This window comes from Bombina bombina, chromosome 6 (genome assembly GCF_027579735.1).
Source record: "Bombina bombina isolate aBomBom1 chromosome 6, aBomBom1.pri, whole genome shotgun sequence".
In the NCBI taxonomy this organism is placed as follows: Eukaryota; Metazoa; Chordata; class Amphibia; order Anura; family Bombinatoridae; genus Bombina; species Bombina bombina.
In genome coordinates, this window is record NC_069504.1 from 88,978,964 (window position 1) to 88,989,790 (window position 10,827).

Below are 10,827 nucleotides of genomic sequence, written 5' to 3' on the forward strand. Positions count from 1 at the left end.
TATATTTTAACATTTTATTGTCAATTTACGTTACACGTCTTCATGCACTCTTTATTAGAATATATATATATATATATATATATATATATATTATTCATTATTAATTTTTTTTATTATTTTGCATTTAAATTCCCAGAGTGAGAAATAAATAAATTTCACTGACTAAAGGTTATTTTGTGTTATAGTCTGCTATTTGTTAATCATCATGAAAACAGAAGATCATTTAAATAGTCCATGCCCTATGTGGAATAATATTGAACTTAATCCAAGTTTACGTTAAGATTCAGTATGAACCAGGTGGTACGTTTCATTGGAAATATGAATCTTTGGTCATTTTGGCAGAAGTAGTCATTTTTATTGGTTTTTGGGGAGCTATAAAACACCAACAATTGAAAGAGTAACAGTGTAGATTGATTTTTTTTTTTGAGCTTTTATAAAGACAACGACGCTGTAAATAGCAGATATCCTGTCTGAAATACTTAACAATGCAAACAGTCATAAAATCCATAATTGAAAAAGTCACGACAATGTCAGATTTTCAAGTATTGTTGAAGTAAACTCTATCATTGTTTTATTTTGTTTGAGAAAAAAAAGTTTCATGTTGTGTTTGTATCAGTCTGTATTTAATAAAGGTTGTTTTGTTCACATAAAAATATCCCAACTGGTGATACATTATTGAATGCATCCATGCCATGAGCTAATTAATCAATGTTTTGTCTAGTATGTCAACCACACAAGGGTTTTGCAACTAGGGTCTTCTTGGTGAGCTATTGGGGCTAGTGTCCAAAACACTTTACAAAGGAAACCTTGGAAGATGGGAAATTTCCTGATGCCAATGGGGGGCTGATCCTGGCCTTATAGTGAAACATTTCTTTTTTGCTTTTTTATTTCTTCAAACCTTTTGAGGCCTAAAAAATTTGTAACTCTCGAAATTCATTCTTCAGATATCCTTCAAGATAATAATAGCTGTCATGATGAGTGACACAGCATTCATTTTGCTAATAATTTGCATAAAACTCACAACAAAATCTTTATGTATTCAGTTATGTATATTTATTATGCACAATATTTTTTTATTTGATAAGTTGGAATATTTCTTTCTAGCTTTATTTCTTTTTTCTTTCTTTTTTTTTTTTTAAACTGTGGCAGGGAAACTTTTGTTTAATCTTTATCAACAGCAAGAGAAAGATAAATCTTCTGGATAGTAGCATTTTAATAACTGTTTTTTCCCTACAGATTTTTAACAATTATAATTTAAAAAAAAAATATAAAATATTCGTGCAACAGTTTAAGAATTATTAGAAAAAAAGTTATTTCTATTAAATTAAATTAGCAAAAGGTTCTTAATAAGACTTCTATTGATAATGAAGAAGAAAATACTATTTGCTTGACTGTTTTTAAATTAAATAATGACAGAAAATGTAATATTTGTTTTTCTTTTTAGATCCCAGGTTTATCGGTGCCTATCTAGTGCCAGAAAGTGACAATCCCGAGGATGATAAAGTATATTTTTTCTTTCGTGAAAATGCAATAGATGGTGAGCATACTGGCAAAGCTACGCATGCTCGGATAGGACAGCTGTGCAAGGTATAATATGATCTTTTTATTTCTCTTTATCAAGGATAGAAGTGTCAGAATAATTAGTTTTTCTTGTCTTGTCAAAAAACAATCCAATTTAGTTATCAATTTTTCTTTCTCTCTTTTTATTTTAAAACTAAATGCTCTGTCTGAATCATAAAAGATTAACCTTGACTTTTATAGTCCTATAATTTAGCTGAGATAAAAAAAAAAAATTTTGTCTACAAAAATCCCCATGAACTTTATTGGTGAATTTGGTAGAAAAATATTAGAAAAACCTTTCTTAAGATATGGGGGTAGATTTAACAAGGGCCGAATGGCTCTTGTTCCCCTTGTTTCCGTGCAAGCCTTTAGGCTTGCCAGAAACAGCAGTTATGAAGCAGCGGTCTAAAGACCGCTGCCCCATAACTTGTCCGCTGCCTCTTATGCTGCGGTCTTCAATACGCCCGATCCTATACATTTGGGCTGATTGACACCTCCTTCTAGCGACTGATTGGCCGCAAATCTGTAGGGGGCGGCATTGCACAATCAGTTCTACAGCGTATTATGTCGGACAGACATTGGTAAATCCACCTTATAGAATCAACCCCTAAATTTGATTAACGGAAGTTAATTGGAAGGACTTTTAAAATTACATGTTTTATCTGAGTCATGAAAGTTTAATTTTGATTTTCATGTCCCTTATACTGTATGTATATATATGAGAGTGTGATAAAAATCTGTTAAAATCTGACAGCGCTCAACCTTGTCTGTAGCTCCTAGTATTGTGGGTACCAGCGCCCCCAAAAAGGTGAATGTAGTGCTAAAAATAAATACACAGAGCGCCTCCTAAAAGGCTAAGACACTAGTAGTGACAAGATTATTTAAATAAAAAATATATTGAAATTCTATAGGGGTATATAAAATATTTTATAAGCTACTTATAGCTAAAATATACAAACAAGATACAAAAGTGGATCCACTTAAAATTAACAATAAAATATGCATATAGCTATATAAAAAACAATACAATTGTGGTTAAAAACCACAGCAATATACAATCTTACTCACAAAATAAATTACAATAAAACAGCTGTTAACTGATAGGCTGGTTGATGGTTGGATAAAAAAATATAAATATATAAAAACATCAATTTACTGAGTAGGTGTCCATAAATATGTAGGTCCCAAACTTTAAATTCTTTCCAGAGAGTGAATGTGCAATATGAAGATTCTATTTTAAAACAGTTATCCTTATATATCCCTCTATAAGCGGTGAAATGATGAAGTGTGTAAAAAAGAAAAACGTAGTGGTTTTCAAATCAAATTTAAAAAATTATTGTGAATTTCCAAAAAATCCTGAAAAGATGATGTGATGAAGTGAATAATCAAAAATGTGTGTACACAAAAATCAAAAAAAGAAAAAGGAAAAAATGTGAAAAAATATTCCAAATGAATATTTAGGATGTGTTAAAGTGAGTAACACACTTATAAAGTGACTCTTATGTGAATACAAGATGTGAAGAGATGCTCCTAAAAAGTTATTCCTGTGTGTAAATGATGAAAAAAATACAGAAATGGATCCTATGTCTCAGGGATCAATTCATTCAAAGATATACCTGTAATAAAACAAATATAACATAGTGCAAAACTGCTATTCAAACTTGGTCAGTAATTGAAAAGAAGCTTACCATATATGTCAACGCGTTTCGGCCCTAAGAACTGGGCCTTTATCAAGACTATAGATGGATTAGCATGGTAGCTCCTCTTATAGCTATTACTGGCCAATAAGTGCCAGTGTTGTTTTGGCGCCAAAAAATAACCTCTACTTCCTGTTCCTGTTGACCTGGAAGTAAAAAAGTAACCTCTACTTCCTGTTCCTGATGACCTGGAAGTACTATTGAGTTTATTCTATTTTTGTATATATGTTCCTAGTTTCATGGTAAATTCATGCTATGTTTCAAATAAAGTACATGTTCATTTTTATTTGTTTCATTAATATTTGAAAGATATTATTTGCCTAAAATCGGCAAACCGGAAGTGTGTGTTCAGTCATTTATCACCATGGAAACCAATATAAGAGTGAATGAATAAAACAATTTTCAGTCATATATTTAGATTTACCATGCCTGATCTGAAAATAGGCTTAATCTATCCTAAGGTAACTAGCTATTTTTGAAAATTGTAAGGCTGCTTGTTAGGCCCTTCTTTGACAGAAAAGACGAGTGAATGAAAAATGTATTCTACTTAGGGAAGACATCAAAGTAATAAATATTATAGTGGATATGACACTATTAAGGAATACAATAAAATAAAATAGAAGATTCTTATTTAAAAAGTATAACAATCTAAAAGGGTCCTAAAATGTAAGCAATAATATCACTGTCCCTATAGAGATATCTATTTAGGAAAAGCGTATAGAATGTCTTCTGGAATGTCACAAAAAATCATATATAAACCCTATAGAAATATCAAAAAACCTATTAAGATAAACATTGTCATACAGCCTCCTATATGGAGACGACCCAGGGCTAAAAAACATTGGAATGATAAACATGATAAAAACATTGGGATAATGAACATCGATTGTAAACATAATTAAAATATAATTAAATTGTTTGAATGATAAACATGATAAAAACATTAGGATAATGAACATCGATTGTAAACATAATTAAAATAAGTAAAAATTAGAATATTAAAATATTTCAATATTTGAAACTCTCCATCAGTAATAGTAATGCAAAGTGGCAGGTGAAGAGTTGGGGTGCATGGTTATATTAACAGAAGTACTTAAAATCACAATTATAATAAGACCTATCTCTTTCAAATGCCTACATATACTCTATGTGGGGGTGTGCCTAATCTATGCTAGTATGAAAATACATTCACCTATTTAAGCTGCACCTATAGGATAGAATAATAACAGCGGCTATAATCTTAAGTTAAGAAGATGAGATAGATCTTCTTTGTTATTAAGACCCTTAGGGTAAAGGCAATCTAAATTGAAAATCCATTTTGATTCAGCAGTTAATAGTTTCTTTTCATAGTTCCCCCCTCTCCAATTGGCTGTAACCAATTGGATACCTATGTAGCTAAGATCTTTTTGTCTTCCCTGATGTTGCTGCGTGAAATGCCGATATAGTGGTGTGTCTACATTTTTATGCTTGATTTTTAACAGGTGTTCTTTGATTCTGTCTTTCAAAAGTCTGGAGGTCTGGCCTACATATTGTAGACCACAGTTACATTGTATCATATAGATGACCCCCTTACTTGTACATCTTATTGTATCTTTCATTTCATACTTCACTTTAGAATTGTGTGACTTTGATGTCTTCCCTAAGTAGAATACATTTTTCATTCACTCGTCTTTTCTGTCAAAGAAGGGCCTAACAAGCAGCCTTACAATTTTCAAAAATAGCTAGTTACCTTAGGATAGATTAAGCCTATTTTCAGATCAGGCATGGTAAATCTAAATATATGACTGAAAATTGTTCTATTCATTCACTCTTATATTGGTTTCCATGGTGATAAATGACTGAACACACACTTCCGGTTTGCCGATTTTAGGCAAATATTACCTTTCAAATATTAATGAAACAAATAAAAATGAACATGTACTTTATTTGAAACATAGCATGAATTTACCATGAAACTAGGAACATATATAAAAAAATAGAATAAACTCAATAGTACTTCCAGGTCATCAGGAACAGGAAGTAGAGGTTACTTTTTTACTTCCAGGTCAACAGGAACAGGAAGTAGAGGTTATTTTTTGGCGCCAAAACAACACTGGCACTTATTGGCCAGTAATAGCTATAAAAGGAGCTACCATGCTAATCCATCTATAGTCTTGATAAAGGCCCAGTTCTTAGGGCCGAAACGCGTTGACATATATGGTAAGCTTCTTTTCAATTACTGACTAAGTTTGAATAGCAGTTTTGCACTATGTTATATTTGTTTTATTACAGGTATATCTTTGAATGAATTGATCCCTGAGACATAGGATCCATTTCTGTATTTTTTTCATCGTTTACACACAGGAATAACTTTTTAGGAGCATCTCTTCACATCTTGTATTCACATAAGAGTCACTTTATAAGTGTGTTACTCACTTTAGCACATCCTAAATATTCATTTGGATTATTTTTTCACATTTTTTCCTTTTTCTTTTTTTGATTTTTGTGTACACACATTTTTGATTATTCACGCCCACTTCATCACATCATCTTTTCAGGATTTTTTGGATATTCACAATAATTTTTGAAATTTGATTTGAAAACCACTACGTTTTTCTTTTTTTACACACTTCATCATTTCACCGTTTATAGAGGGATATTTAAGTATAACTGTTTTAAAATAGAATCTTCATATTGGACATTCACTCTCTGGAAAGAATTTAAAGTTTGGGACCTACATATTTATGGACACCTACTCAGTAAATTGATGTTTTTATATATTTATATTTTTTTATCCAACCATCAACCAGCCTATCAGTTAACAGCTGTTTTATTGTAATTTATTTTGTGAGTAAGATTGTATATTGTTGTGGTTTTTAACCACAATTGTATTGTTTTTTATATAGATATATGCATATTTTATTGTTAATTTTAAGTGGATCCACTTTTGTATCTTGTTTGTATATTTTAGCTATAAGTAGCTTATAAAATATATGAGAGTGTGTGTATGTATGTGTGTATATATATATATATATGAGAGTGTGTGTATGTATATGTATATATATATATCTATGTGTGTGTGTATATATATATATATATATATATATATATATATATATGTGTGTGTGTGTGTGTATATATATTTATACTGTATATATATATATATATATATATATATATATATATAAAAGAGTGTGTGTATGTATGTGTTTATATATATATATATATATATATATATATGTGTGTGTACTGTATATATATATATATTTATATATATATCCAAAGATTGGTGTAAGTGCACTCTCACCAACTCTTGCAGCTTGTCAGGGTGCTATGAGGATAATAGTAGAATGTAGCAAAGAAGCACTCACTGAACTTGTTCCAACTGTGACAAAAATTTAATGCAAAATAGTGATGTTTCGGGACAGCAACAGTCCCTTCCTCTGACCAATTAACAATGTGAAAATACAGGCCTTAAATAGGCTCCAAATTACCCTCCCCTAGTGTTTGACCAATCACGGCCAAAGATACATAACACACCCTTCATAGTGACCAATGACAATCAATGATAGAAACCTATCAATACATACAGTGAATCAAGTGTATAGCAATATAACAAAAATACAATTTAGGCATGGAACCCTGTATCGTCAATAGAGAGGGGCAATCTCACTCCAATCTGGCATGAAAATCAGCAAAAGAATTTACATAAAAGTGCAAACAAAACCGCAAATAAACAGCAAATATGAGGATCGTAATTCCACCAATCAGCAACGACCTAGCTCCCATGGCTCAATACGTCATTGTTGTGTGAACATAAGAAACACCCCCCTGTCACTAGGGACGCATACCACACCAAAATTAAGCTACCGCATATACATAGAGCCAAAACAAACACTCGCTCAGACCGCTGCAAAGACATGACCACTTAAACTGCTATGGAACAACACACTGATCGCTTATACATCATCCTCGGCAGATGCCATCAAAGCAAAAAAACTAAAAAACTTTACACACATCAAAAATCAAAAAGGATCCATATCTGTATCTGATCGGATATCCCAAGCAGTGATCAAAAACGAATATCACAAAGCGAATATCACAAAACATCAGAATCATCAAGGTACGGTAAATAAACACTGTTTGTGCCGCACACAATCACCCTATACAGACACTCGTCACTAGGGTAAACAAAGTGGGGAGGAACATCCAATCAGGGATTAATCTGCCCACATATAGGCGTGTCAAGGAGCCGCAGAGTTTTAACAGGTTATCCGTGCCTCACTGACACTAATAGGCACACCCACCACCAGTATACTATATGAACTCATCTGTATCATATGTACATCGCTATTCTTTCACAAAAAAGGCTCCAATCCCTAAAAGAAATACTGCATATGTAATAATCACAAGAGGTTTGTTGCTCCAAAGTCGGACCGACACTTTAACACATCAAGGTACGATCCCCATCAAACCATCTTAGAACAGTCTAAGATGATTGACCTAATATACAAAAAAATTCACAAAAATTATATACTATTATAATCCAAAATCTTGCATAAGCTTAGCAAATGGAGTCTCAGCTCCTATTAGTTATGGTTGCTCAAAAATAAAAAACCAAAGCAGAAAACATCAAATATCAATCAATCATCACTAAATAAGTGACACCCAAAAAAAATCCTACAGTATAATTCCCAATGCACCAATATTATTGTAACACAAACCATATCACTAAACTGATGGAAAAATGTCCATCAGAAGCTACCCGCAGTGCTAAATACCGGTATGGAATAAGAAAAGCCCCCCATAGACCATACAGGGTATCAAAAACATGATGAAAATAGTGTACAAGTGAATAAATTAAAAAAAACTTTAAAAACAATAAAAACAACGTAATGGACAAGATGGAACAGAATACAACCAATGAATATATCATAGGAACAATTATTAAAAGATACCTCAATATAGGACAGAGATGATAAACGATTAGACCATATGATATGTAGTTTTTAGCTAAAAAAATGACTTAAGATTATAATACAATCATAGTGTAATTCGTGTAACTCATGAGGAGATGGAGCATATTGCCAGAGTGAAAGAAAGAAAGAATAAGAGACAAAGAGAGAAAGAGAAAAATAAGAAAAGTGGGCAGAAAAGAGAAGAAAATGCAAAAGAGGCAGAGCATATAAAAGAAAAAAAAAAAAAGAAAGAAAGGAAAAAGAAAAAGAAGAAGGGGACAGAGAGAGAAGGGAGGGGAAGGGGAGGGGAGGGGAAGGGGGGGAGAGAAGAGGGGAAGGTAAGAAAAGAAGGGAGAAAAAGAGGAAGAGGGACGAGGGAGAGAGAAGGAGGGGGGAGTGAAAACGAGGGGAAAGAAAGGAGAAAGGGGGGGGGAAACAAAAAAGGGGGGGGAAGAAAAAGGGGGGGAAAGGGGGGTAAAAAGGGGGGGATAAAAAAGGAGAGAGGAGGAGATGGATCATGGACTCTCATATAATGTAGGACGACAGACGCCCCACTGGTGGATCGTGAACCTCAAAGGTCATAAATAACATTGCCATCCTGTATGGGTATTGAGACCCCTAGGATAAAGGGTCCCCAGTTCATAAATCCATCTGGATTCTTTGCGTAACAACATATTTCCTCTGTCTCCTCCCCTTCGTAGAGTTGGCACATGGTCGATCAATCTAAATCTCAGATCGTTGACTGAATGTCCTGCCTCCAAAGAGTGTCTTGCCACTGGCTGGTCTGCGTTCCCGTTTCTTATGGCCAAGCGAATACTTGACCTATGATTGGCCATCCTCGCTCTAGCGTCGTTTGTTGTTTTGCCTATGTAGAATTTTCCGCAAGGACAATTCAGAAGGTATATTACAAATTGAGTGGTGCAGGTTAGAAAATGCTTAATCTCATATGTTTTATTACTTTCTGGGTGACGAAAATGAGTGCCAGTTAGCATCCCACTGCAGGTAACACAGCTGATACAGCGATAACAACCTTTCTTATTTGACTTCAGCCATGTACGTGCGCCCCCTTCAGGGTTAACGTCAGCTTTGACCAGATGATCTCTCAAGTTCCTTCCTCGTCTGAAGCCGATCCTTGGTGCTTTCCAGTTCTTAAAAGGTAAAGTGTGGTCTGCTTCAACCAATTTCCATTCTTCTTTAATGGTATGGGTTAGTGGTATAATCTCAGGAGAGTATGTGGTCACAAAAGTGAGTTGATTCTCTTGCTTTGATGGAGCTTCAGCTATTGGTTCCATAGCTGATAATACATGAGTTTTCATCTCTAGCAGGTCTTTTTGTCTGTATCCTCTTTCCATGAATCGCTGTGTCATATCTTGTAGCTGTTTTTCATATAATATCTCATTGGTGTTATTTCTGATTACCCGTTGGTACTGGGCCTTAGGGATATTATGTATAAGACTGGGTTGGTGGCAACTTCTGGAATGTAGTAATGAGTTCCGGTCAGTGGCTTTGCGGAATAGGGTTGTGCCCAATCTTCCTTCAACTTTAAAGACCCTGACGTCCAAATAGTCCACAGTGGAGTTGCTGACTGTGTGTGTAAATTTAATGGGACTTTCAATAGCATTCAAGTGGTCAATCCATCGTGTTAAGCTTTTTTTTTGGGTGTCGCTTATTTAGTGATGATTGATTGATATTTGATGTTTTCTGCTTTGTTTTTTTATTTTTGAGCAACCATAACCAATAGGAGCTGAGACTCCATTTGCTAAGCTTATGCAAGATTTTGGATTATAATAGTATATAATTTTTGTGAATTTTTTTGTATATTAGGTCAATCATCTTAGACTGTTCTAAGATGGTTTGATGGGGATCGTACCTTGATGTGTTAAAGTGTCGGTCCGACTTTGGAGCAACAAACCTCTTGTGATTATTACATATGCAGTATTTCTTTTAGGGATTGGAGCCTTTTTTGTGAAAGAATAGCGATGTACATATGATACAGATGAGTTCATATAGTATACAGGTGGTGGGTCTGCCTATTAGTGTCAGTGAGGCACGGATAACCTGTTAAAACTCTGCGGCTCCTTGACACGCCTATATGTGGGCAGATTAATCCCTGATTGGATGTTCCTCGCCACTTTGTTTACCTTAGTGACGAGTGTCTGTGTAGGGTGATTGTGTGCGGCACAAACAGTGTTTATTTACCGTACCTTGATGATTCTGATGTTTTGTGATATTCGCTTTGTGATATTCGTTTTTGATCACTGCTTGGGATATCCGATCAGATACAGATATGGATCCTTTTTGATTTTTGATGTGTGTAAAGTTTTTTAGTTTTTTTGCTTTGATGGCATCTGCCGAGGATGATGTATAAGCGATCAGTGTGTTGTTCCATAGCAGTTTAAGTGGTCATGTCTTTGCAGCGGTCTGAGCGAGTGTTTGTTTTGGCTCTATGTATATGCGGTAGCTTAATTTTGGTGTGGTATGCGTCCCTAGTGACAGGGGGGCGTTTCTTATGTTCACACAACAATGACGTATTGAGCCATGGGAGCTAGGTCGTTGCTGATTGGTGGAATTACGATCCTCATATTTGCTGTTTATTTGCGGTTTTGTTTGCACTTTTATGTAAATTCTTTTGC

General features: G+C 34.1%; 1 protein-coding gene across 2 annotated transcripts in view; it reads left to right on the plus strand.

Annotated features, from left to right (window-relative positions):
- SEMA3A (semaphorin 3A) overlaps nucleotides 1–10,827 on the plus strand; it is a 308,514-nt gene that overhangs the window by 221,234 nt on the left and 76,453 nt on the right. For both annotated transcript variants that reach the window (XM_053716510.1, XM_053716511.1), the window contains exon 7: nucleotides 1,445–1,587. In XM_053716510.1, coding sequence (XP_053572485.1) covers nucleotides 1,445–1,587 — 143 coding nt within the window. The remainder of the gene's footprint in view (nucleotides 1–1,444; nucleotides 1,588–10,827) is intronic.